We start from the raw sequence: 12,109 nt of genomic DNA, 5'->3' as shown, positions 1-12,109 counted from the left end.
AAAAAATTAACTTGAACAACTGGAAAATTAGTGAAATTTAGAATTTCGCATAACTTTTGCATTTTTTTTTATTTTTTTGTGTTGGTGGAACTTCATTATAGGTTGAAAGAAAATTTCTGGCCAAATTTCATCCAAATTGCAAGGGGTCGAATCCAACCATTGGTCGATTTGACTCGGAATTACCCATTAGCCTTTCGGATCGCATTTACTTTTCTAATCGCACTGCTTTTCGCATGACATTACAGAGTAACCCCCAAGCGGAGGTTTTCTTTATCTGAATTGATCACTCTCACAATGTAGGTACTAGGTATGTTAATTTTTCAGCTTTTTCTGATCCTGGGGTTAGTCCCGGGATTTAGAGATTCATTTCTTTTCAACAACTTAAATCGAAAAAATTGCTTCTATATTGTTTGAGAAGCTCTCCTACCATAAAATAAATAATAAATAAATGGGTTTGAAACCTCCTTTTTTATTTAAAGTGGCGTTTTTATTTTTTCTTTCTGACGTTAGAATTTATTTTAAAGGACCTTGTAATTTCAAAGATATGATTAATTCCAAAAATTATTTAAAAAATTCAATGCAATGTAGAATAAAAATATGGGTACCCAATGTAAGAGGATTTTTTTTTTTAGAATTTAAAAAATTAAAATTTTTTGGATTCACATAGACGAAATTCGAGGATGTTATCGACTTTAATTTAGAACCCATACTTCTTCTCTAATGACATTTCACTGAATTTGTGAAATCATTTTTGAATTACTGACGTCAGAGTGAAAAACTAAAAACGGAATTTTACTAATTTGGCCCATAGTTTCGCGAATATATTGATATTTGTATTTAAAATTTATTATCGCGCGGTGGTATATGTATAATGAGCTAGACATTTATAAAAAAAAAAAGCAAAAAGGCCGGGATCCCGGGAGTAACATCCCTAGTAGGTACTAATACTACTACCACCAAATTTTGATATAAAATGCCACTTATCATTTATATTTTATGTAATATACTATGTTCAGTGCTTTTTTTCGAATTTTTTTCGTTGTGTGTGGCAGCAATTCAATTGCCCTACAAAGGAAAAAGTGAATTTAAATTCTAAATTTTTTGCAACTTTAACCGCAAATTACCTAAAAACTATAAGCCTCAAGAGGGCGGGACCTGCAGATTTGAAATCAGCCCTCTATAGAACCCAATCTCCCCCCTCCCCCTCCTCTTATAACTCTCTTTTCTCAAAGCCTGGTTCCTCATTGGAAAATTTTCCCGTTTTTCTATTTACTCTATGATTCATACGACGTCTTTAAATTATATGTGAATGCTGAAATTGCGCTCGGATTGTTCCAGTTTTGTGGATCCTCAGCGGCCTGTATACCTTATGAACACTTTTTTATAATTCTTAAGCAATGCATATAATCTTACTTACCGTGAGGACAAATAACTGATTGAGGTTTCGCTAGAGGTCTGGTTGGCCAAGTACATATGGAGCCATCCGTATGGGAGGAAATAAAATATTTTCCTTCATAATGCCAAGCTACCGATTTAACCGGCTCAGCAGCTTGCCAACGAAATTCCGCGCTTTTACTTTTAAGGTCCCATAGCACAAGAAGTCCACATTCAAAAGCAAGAAGTAGCTAGAGAATATCCGTGGAATATTTATTTATTACTATCAATGATAAATACGTATGTATATGTATAAATATTGAATGTACGTACGTACCTTGTTTGCATCTATGGGATTATCACATAACGCAATCACAGCACCAGGATGACTAGTTCGAACCCTGACAAGAAAAACAAGTGATTTTAAAAACATTCAGAAGTTATCGATATCCTATATGTTTGCTAAAGAGCAGAATGGACTATTCAATTAACTGTACAGATTTTTGCTCAAACTCGAAAAATTAGTATGAAGGTTGCAAGATTTATTCGAGTGGCGCCATGAACGAACGACACAAGATCACACAAGAATAAAAGATTGATAAAGAAGATTTTTTGAGCAGGTTGTACGGGTGACAGGTAACAAAATCAACGAAAATAGTGCCAATTGGCACTATTTCCCGCTCTCCTGCCGCGCTGTAAACGCAGGCAGAATTATTTTTTGTATACTTTTTATTCAAATTTTTATTTATTTCATACATTTTACATATTTTTCATTTTTATATGTGCAACTTATTGGAAGATTTTTGCTGTGTTAGCAACCAGGGCATTTTGCACTATTTCTGAATAGCATTCGGCACAAAGTGTTATGGCGGCTATGTTTTTTAGCTTTGAATTAAATAGTGTTCATTCAATAGCGTTCGCTTTATTTTTGGAAACGAAAAATGTTTTGCAAGTTCTGGATCATTTCTACATTCTTCATCAAATATGTATTTGTCGTATTCCAGCTCTTTTTGCATTTGGTTCGTGTTTTTAATATATTCGCAACTTTAAGTTTTTTAATAAAATCTTTTGTTGGTGGTTCATGATTGTTTTGATTAATAGCACCGAGGATTTGGCAATAGCCTCATTCATCTATGGAAACACGTGCGAGGTAGTGTTTATTGTAACATGCATATCTCACGTACGATGCACATTTTTTTCTTTGTATCGACATACTTTATGCATTTGAATTAGGAGATAACATCATTTACTTTAGATTCATATTTTTGTTGACTTTATTTCGCTCTTGAAAAGGTAATATGTCAATTGACTTTATTTCGTATCAGTATGCGAAATAGTGTCATCTGATGTTATTTCCATTGATTTTGTTACCTGTCATCGGTTCTACGCCATCTTGTTTCGCTGGAAAACGAACGGAAAGTAAACAAAGCAAAGAAAACAACGAAGCCCAAAATTATTGTCAGCCACTTTGAACACACATGTTAGGTAAAATTATTTATTAAAACGCTTGTCGTGTTGAATTGACTCTCCTTTAGTTAAGATAAGTGTAAAATAGTGGTGCTTATGATGTAAACAGATGCTCAAAACCAGTTACAAATACAAAGTCGTGTTCTTGCATGATCTTGTATTTTTTGTTCATGGAGTGGTGTATGAACTGCATGGATATCGATTAATATCGATTTACGCAAGTATAATTCAGTCGTATATTCCCCTACTTAACACCACTATAATAATAAATCAATATACCGGCCGAATCATTTGGAGATTCATTCTCTATTGGCAGACTCATACATGTTTTTACAAGCTTTTATTTAACTTGGTCATCTCGCGGAAATTTCCAAGCGATTTTAAACTAACTTCCCGACAAGGTAGAGACTTGAAGCATAGTTCCAATAACGATGACAAAGCAATTTAAAATATAAATGAATTCCCTATATGGTCCAGGGGCCTTGATACAAAGGCAGTCAAAACATAGTAAAATTTATGGCTAACAGAGCGTTATTTGCCAAAGAACGTAAAACCACTATAAAATTGTTAAAGCTGTCGGGACACAGTGCCGCCTAAGTGGGCAAAAATCGAAAAATTCGTTATCTGCAATGTGAACTTGTTTGGTATTTTTATACCCGAGCGCACTTGTGCACAAGGGTATTATAACTTTGTTCACATAACGGTTGTTTGTAACAGGCAAAAGGAATCGAGATAGATATAGACAAATGTATACATAAATGATCAGAATGAAAAGAGAAATCGATTAAGCGGTGCCTGTCTGTCCGTCCGTCCGTCTGTGCACACGATAACTCGAGTAAAAATTGAGATATCTTAACGAAACTTGGTATGTGCATTTCGTTCGGGCGTAGGACGGAAATGGTTGAAAATGGGCAAAATCGGACATTAACCACGCCTACCTCCCATATAACGGTAATTTTCAGAAATACGAAAACTGCGATATTTTAGTAACTACTGAAGATTATTCACTCAAAATTGATATTTACAATAATTTTTAGACGAAAAATTAAAATATTTTACATTTTTGGAAAATGGGCGTAGCCACGCCCACTTATGGATACATGTGTATATCTTGGTAACCGCTGAACCAATATCTTCCAAACTTGGCACAGTTGTTAGTCTTGCTACAGCATGGCCGAAAATTTTAAAAAGCGGACAATAACCACGCCTACCTACCATATATTGGTAATTTGAAGAAATACGAAATCTTCGATAAATCAAAAAATATTAAAGCTAATTTACTCAAAATTGATGCTTGCAACAATTCTTTACCAAGAAATACGTTTATGATAAAATTTTGGAAAATGGGCGTGACACCGCCCTCTTATGATCACATATATGTATCTCGGTAACCGTTCTACGAATTTGTACCAAACTCGGTGTGATTATTGTGCTTGCCACATAGAAGCAAAACGTCGAAAATTATTGGAATCAAATTCAAATTACGACCACTTTTCATATAACGGCAAATTTCAGAAATGCTTGAAACTTCAGTATTTCGAAATTTAAGGACGCTAATTTACTCAAAATTGGTACACACCGGCTTACCATGTAGCGGTCGCTTTCGCAAAGGTGAAAATCATATACTTAGTACCTGCGCCGGGTATTTAATGTTCGGCTCCGCCCGAACTTAGAATTTCTTACTTGTTGTAAAGACAATTTATCCACTAAAAAGAATTAAATAGACATTTCCCTAAAAAATTAATTATATGCCGCCAGGAAGCCACTAAAGTCGACAAATTTTATACTAAGAATTTTAATAAGAGCATAGCCATGCGTAAGCTCTTCACAGAAAAAAATGTAAAAAATATATTCTTTGAAATAAAATGTTGGTTTGACGTTTCTTGTTTCCACATAGATAGTAGAGAATTACAGGAATTTATATTTTGGAATAAAAATAAACACAGGGTGTTCCTGCGGTGTTCCAAAAAAAAAAAAACAATTAAAAAAAAATCAAAACTGCTAAATTTTAATGGAATGAATAAAAAATATATGTACAAATAGGTTATTTTTTATTATTTTATTAAATAGCACGGGTTTTTAGCTTTCAAAAGAAGAAATAAAAACCTGCTCATTTATTGCATTTTCTGAAGTAATGTGTTTTTCGCTAATGCATAAAATAATTTTTTCATTTTTTGTCAGTGCCTTGAGATCTGCACGATTCGTTCCATTTTTAAAAATGAAGTGTCAGATTAAAAACCTTGACCTGTGGACAATAGAAGGTTTATTTTTTTTAAGAGTTGCCACCTGTTAAAAAATTAGATTGTTAAAAAATTAAATTAAAATTTTTTTATAAGTTAAATGAATTATTAAGAGATGGGTATCAATCGAAATGTGTATTAGTTACATGTAGAGAGTTGCCACCTGTTAAAAAAAAAACAAATTCCACTTGAATTAAAGGAATTAGGTAATTGATATAAATAGGTATCACCATAAGGGGGTCAGACGGAAGAGGTTTAAGAAGGTTTTAGCTTAAAAATATTACGAATAGGGTTGCCACCTGTTTGTAAAGTCGAATTTAGTTAAACTAAAATAATAATTACGTCAAACCATAGGATAACACCATCGTATTTGTTATTTTATTACAAATACATACATTGCCAATCAGTGATTTGTTCTGATTACATTCCTTTTAAGTTACTGGACTCTTAAATTAACTCACGAATGTTTTTACTCTACAAATATTTCTTGCTAAATATGTATTTGTCTGATTCTCATATTGATATAAATATTTCAGTTACCTTATTCCCTTATTTAAAGTAAATTTGATTTTTTAAACATGTGGCAACCCTTCTACGTGTCATTTAGAGGTCAAGTATTTTCAAAACTTCATTTAACTTATTAAATAATTTTAATAAAATTTTAACAGGTGGCAACCCTTTTCAAAAATAAAAAACTTTATTGCACATCTATAGGCCAAGCACTGCCATTTGACACCTCACTTTCGAAAATAGAACGAACTATATGTACATACATGTAGAAGCCACAAGAACCCAAATTTTCAACTTCAAACTGCATTTACAGTGAAAGTTATCCAAAAACCAATTGCATTTTAGAATTTACCGTCCTCTATTTTACTAAGAAGCGAATTTTTATTTAAATCCGTCCATAATTCTATTTTTGCCCACATTTTATATGGAAGGGAAGCACCGTGCGGCGGTAGTAAATAAGAAGTATAGTTGCAGGCGCTAGTAAGAGAAATACCGGAAATCAACTTCAACAGTGTTTAAGTTGCCAAACTGTTAAGTTTTAAGCACTTCTGTTAAGAATTACATTATTTGGTTCCCTCACACAGCACAGTGGTTGCTGCCATAGGCCAAAATAAAAAAAATGTATGTAAAAATGTTTCAACCAAAATAGGTTTAGCAATCAGTTTTTTGTCCAAACTTCATGTTGTCATATATTTTTTGTTTTCATTCTAACGGTTGTTTCTAAAAAAAGCAACAAAAGTGCCATCAATGGTTCATTTTATTTGTACAGCGTCAGCACGCTGAAAATTGAATTGGATTTAACGTAATTAAAATATTGTGAAAGGCCGAGTGAATCAAAATTGTATGCAATCGATATTGTACATAAAGGTATTGACTTTATTTCTACAATTAACCTTTTAGATAATTCGTGTTGTGTTTTATGCAAATGGTTGCTTTAGAAAAGTATGATTTTGTGTGTTTCTTGGTTCGTCTTTCAAGTATTTAGGTAATGTTTTAAGTGTGTTTCCCCTATCGGCCCTCAATATTTTTATTTACATATTGTTTGTTAATATTTTAAGATTAAAAAATGTTCAGTGTGGATGCATCGACCTGCAGAGGCTCGCCTAGTATTCCATAACGTAATCCAAGCTCTTTACTTTCTACAGTTTTTTTTTTCGTGAAAATTCCGGTACGCATTCCCAGAAAGTTCAAAATGTGCTGGGTGCAATAGCGAAAGATATTGAATATGAGGGTTTTGAGCCAGATCGGTATGAGTTGCAAAATTGTATTAATTACAATGTATTAATTAAAATGTAAAAAATTTGCATTGTATTGATAAAGATCCAAACGCCAAAAATCAGCAGTTTTGAAAAATCATTCCAATTGGCTCGAAAACAAAGAAATCATTTCATTGAAATGTCAACCAACAGTTTCCACCAATTCAAATCGTGGGCGTCCGAAAGTAGATTTTCGTGAGCGTCGGCGAACATATCTGGATAAAATTTTTACCCTCATGTCTGTTAAGAGTAAAAACTGTAATATGTAAAAGAGGGCGGGGTTGGACACGCCCACATAAAGTCATGTGAAAAATAATAGGGACGCGACATTATGACCAGTTTCGGCTATTTTTATAAGCTTTTATTCTTTTGTTTGTTTAATGTTTATTTATTTTTTTTATAAAAATACAACTCACTATCTAACAAAATTTCAAATTAAAAAAAAAAATAGAAAAATTCACCAAATTTTAAAACAACACCAAACTTTTTAAATAAGAACTTTTAGAAAAAAGATAAGTACGCAGTTTTATAGCCCACTGAATTCTAGCTCACGAAAGTGCAAGTTTCAAGTGGCTAAGAAATCGCGTTAATTTACTTAGGGCCCGTTGTTCAATGTCTGATTAACACAAATCGGAAGCTCCGGTTAAATACAACAACTGCTTTATCTATCACATGGTATATGCATGATGTCGCAATCTTCGATAATGATGTACTGGTGATAGCCATACATTGAACAACGGGCCCTTAACTTAGATGAAAATGCTTCCGTTTAAGATAGACTTTACATGTAAAGAACTTTTCTATTTAAAGCAACAAAACAAAATCTTTATAAGAGCTGTTTTCATTATATAAATTAAAATAAAATATATAATGTAAAAAAACATAGTTTTTAAAAACAAGCTTTTATTTAACATGTACAATGAAAGTAATAAAATAAAATAGTGTAACAAAAGTTCTTTTAGCAAAAGATTTTTAAAACTGCACTAAAATGAATAAAATAAAATAAGTTAAGCTTTCGTCAAAGTTACTAGACGTCATTATGGACGTTTTACCTCCGGATATTGAACGGCCCTTAGTCAATTGTAGGGTGGGCAAAAACTCGGAGTTCGAGCGAGCGAGCAAACTCCTACTCAATGCCTCGCAGGCAACGAGGTGCTCGCAGCTCGTACTCGTAGCAGCAATGACGCGAGGCACGAGAAGTTTGGCTTGCTCGGCAAACGAGCGAGCGCTGCTTGTTTGCTCGCGCTCCTATTAAACGAGCGAGGCTGTTGTGTGTTGCCTCGGTCGCAGTGCGAGGCGAGTAGCTGTCCGCATACTCGCTCTGCTAGGTAAGACGAGTGAGCGACGAGCGAGCGCTCCGAGTGTTCTATACAACACATGCATTTTTGTGCATAAAAATGTGGGAATGTACATACAGTTGTCCACAAAATAATAGGAGTGGGATATTTTAACCTGTTTTGGCTATTTGTCTTTAGTTTATTTAATGTTTCGTATTTTTTTGTAAAAGCCTAGCTAGTAATACAACAAACACCATATAAATTTACATTTTCAAGTTTGTACAAAAATTATAAAAATTCTGCAAATTTTCACCAAAATTTCAAACTATTTAACCAGAATCTTTAGAAATTATGTTGGTATGCAGTTTTGTAGCCCATTCAATTCTAGTCTGAAGAAGTGCAAGTTTCAAGCTGCTAAAAAATTCCGTTGATTTTTGAGAATTTTTTCGGTTGAAGGTGTTTCACGTTTTTTCCATACAAAGTATGTTCGACAATTTTCTTTTATATGGGGACAGTGCCAGCAAAAAAAATTGCCAAAAATCAACGGAATTTTTTAGCAGCTTGAAACTTGCACTTCTTCTGACTAGAATTGAATGGGCTATAAAACTGCGTACCAGAATTTTCTCTGAAGATTCTGATTAAAAAGTTTGATATTTTGGTGAAAATTTACAGAATTTTAATAATTTTTGTACAAAGGTTGAAATCTGAATTTATTCGTTGTTTGTTGTATACCCAGCTTGACTTTTATATAAAAATAATAAACATTAAATAAACAAAAGACAAATAGCAAAAACTGACCAAAATAACGCACTCCTATTATTTTGTGGACCACTGTATGTCAATATTACTATGTTTATACGCACAGAATAATAGACTTAATTGAAAGCGCATTGACACCGTACACATTTCGCTCTAGTGTTTATACTTACGGCTTTATATCGGCATCAAAGTAACCGTCTTCATAAGCAAACAAAATCAGCTGTTTTCATTAGACATTTTATAAGTTAACATAATGGAAAGTGATAAAAATCTAGTTTTATTCGGCATTATAAAATCGTGGCAAAGAAAAAGAACGATTATTATTAATCAGCTTTTAAATACTGATGCGATTATTTGGAATTTGAGTGGAACAGCTGATCTCCAATTCGCTTTGAGTGAGAGCGGTGTTTATACACTCTTTCTAACTGTCTGGAGAAATAAACTACCGATTTGAAATGGAGTACGAGCCAAAACACTTCGCTCTTTCAAAGCGAATTGAAATTCAGTTTATACATATGTTTTGAATCGCGGCGAAATGAATTAAAGCGACTTATGCATGCGTATAAACGTAGTATATGATTATGTACGAAAGTATGTTAATAATTGTATGTACGTATGTACATATGCATATAAATATGTGAATATTATACTAGGGCAGCATTTAAAACAACAAATAAAATTTATTACATACATAAGCATAGATTATGGAATGAAATATTTTTTAGAGTTATATACATACACTAGCACTTACCCGTGGCGTTGCCCACGTACGTATCTGTATTCGAATGAAATATAACTGTTTGATTCTCCAACGATATAAAAAATGATTTATTAAAGCTCTTTTAATGCAATAAAATTAAATTCCAAAGTAGAAAAAACAAACCGTTAGGTTTTGACTTTAACTGAAAAACACACAAACAAAAAGTCCAAAGATAAAGTAAGAGGGAGGTACATTTTGAGTTATTGTAAACTTCTGTAAATACAACATTCCGAGTTTCTTTTCCATTCCCAGGAATTAGTAATGTTTGACTTTGCGGGGCACCAGTTCGCGACAGCGCAACATATAGCTGGCCGTGAGAAAAGACTTCGCTCCGGAGATCAACTCCAATAGTATTAAAAATTTGCCCTTGTGACTTGTTAATAGTAATTGCGAAGCATGTTCTGACAGGGAACTGTACTCTTTTGAAACTAAAAGGTAAATTTGTTGGTATCATTGGTATCCTCGGGATCATAGTGATTTCACCTGCTGCAGGCCCGGTTAAAATCTTCGCTTGAATAATATTAGGCATAAAACGCGTAATTTTGAGTCGTGTGCCATTGCATAAACAGGGAGGCTTAAGATTTCGCAAAAGTATTATTGGCGTACCAATTTTAAGGTTTAATTCATTCGGAGGTAGTCCCGGGGGGGTTAAGAGAGTTGAGAAACTCCGTTGGGTAGTGAACGATATCTTCTTGATCTGTCACTGAGTCCAAAGACTTATATACTTTATATTCTGTTGAGACTCTCTGCGAAATTGCCTTGTTAATCTCGTCTGCGGCAGAGTTCGTTGAAGTGACGATAGCTCGCTCGCATAGCCAGCTGGAGTGTTTGTGCTGCAAATAATTCATATCTGGATATAAATGATCAATAAGTTGCTCAATCGTTGTAACACAGTTTCCCATAACATCCGTAATGGTAATATAACCGTCGCGAGTTATGGATGTGGAGCCGTTCCCTATTTTTAGTAGGTATTCAGCAAACTGATTTGAACGACCATCTCTGCTAAGCTGAACTCGCATATTGGTAGACAATTTTAATTTTTGTGTATGTGACCATACTTCAGGCTTTTTAAAGCACGCGTTCACAATATCTGCTCGTGTGCCCTTAGGGACCACCGGTAATGTTTGCCTAAAATTTCCTGTGAATACAAAAGTAACTCCACCCATTACCGCCGGAGAAGATCTTAAATCTTTAAGTGTTGTATTCACGGCATCGATATGACACTTATGTGACATTGTACACTCATCCCATATTATTAGCGATGCTTTCTGGAACACAACAGCGGCGGCACTATTTTTTTTATCGAACATATACAGGGTTGTTCTGGTGAAAAATTAAGAGGTAGCTTGAACGCGGAGTGAGCAGTTTTCCCCCACATAGAAGAGTAGCAGCAATGCCAGAAGAGGCTACAGCAACAGCAATTTTGGCTTCGCACGAACTTTAGCCAAAAGTAGTGAAGTAACGAACGTCTTGCCTGTTCCTCCAGGTGCGTCTATAAAAAAAACATATCCTGTGTTATTTTTTACGCTAGATATCATCTTATCATATACATATTAATAACTGCTCCGATGTTAGCTTTGGTTCATTTTCGAATAAAAATTGCTGTAGCTGATTACACTCTTCATCTGTACGAAAAACGATCTACCAATGCTCGTCAATGAGCGAAACAGAAATCGTTTTGTTTGCACTCTTTTTTCTTTGCAAAGTTTGTGTCTTTGGACGAATCATTCGTGAAATGTTTCGTTTGTTTTGAACTCTGTGTATGGACATACTTGGATACATACATACATATGATTACCCTCCAGTACTGCTGGAGTCAATCGCTACTTTTGAACCGCTACTGCTCCGACTCATAGGTAAGTAGCTACTCTATTAACCCGTGGTAGTGCACATGGTAGTGCAGAGTCGAACCAGTCGTAAGCAGAATAGCGAAAAACTACGACAGAGGGCGCCCATAAATCACGCAAGTGACTACTTTAGTAACTCCAGGTAGTGCAGAGAGAGCCGATGGTGACTACCGCCTAGGACATTGCCTTGTAAAAGTAATCGATTAAATACACTGCAAGTAGTCGGTCGGTAATTGACGGTGTTTATCAGGGAGCTACCCATTCAGCAGTCCTGTAGTCACTCCCCCGTACTGCAGGGTAGTTTGTTGTGTCAACCACATACTGCCATGACTTCGAAGCGATGCTTTGCCTTTCGGTTATGAATGTGTACACACATGCATATGTATGTATTTAGCATGTTCAATCAGTGATCGCTGTTTAGCTCAAATACGTTTATGTGTGTATGTATGTGGTATAGCGCAGTCACGTCGCTCATACACATCTCTTTTGCCTTTGTGAGCTCGTGTTTGATCGGCACTGATGTACAGATTTTTCGCGTAGCTATGCGCTGTATTTGGCAACCAAATAGGATTATGCTTGTACGTCTTTGTAATTTTTTGTAACTTTACACCCAAAAAAA

The 12,109-nt window shown here is 34.5% G+C and overlaps 1 protein-coding gene across 1 annotated transcript in view; it reads right to left on the bottom strand.

Annotated features, from left to right (window-relative positions):
* Positions 1 to 12,109, bottom strand: part of LOC118755845 (syntaxin-binding protein 5) — a gene marked incomplete at its 5' end in the record, with an annotated part of 814,838 nt that overhangs the window by 514,704 nt on the left and 288,025 nt on the right. The window contains 2 exon segments of the mRNA XM_036490656.1: positions 1,418 to 1,625; positions 1,712 to 1,775. Coding sequence (XP_036346549.1) covers positions 1,418 to 1,625; positions 1,712 to 1,775 — 272 coding nt within the window.

This window comes from Rhagoletis pomonella, unplaced genomic scaffold (genome assembly GCF_013731165.1).
Source record: "Rhagoletis pomonella isolate Grant_MI unplaced genomic scaffold, Rhpom_1.0 Rhpom_scaffold_00002, whole genome shotgun sequence".
Classification (NCBI taxonomy): Eukaryota; Metazoa; Arthropoda; class Insecta; order Diptera; family Tephritidae; genus Rhagoletis; species Rhagoletis pomonella.
This window is presented reverse-complemented; position numbering and strand designations above follow the sequence as displayed.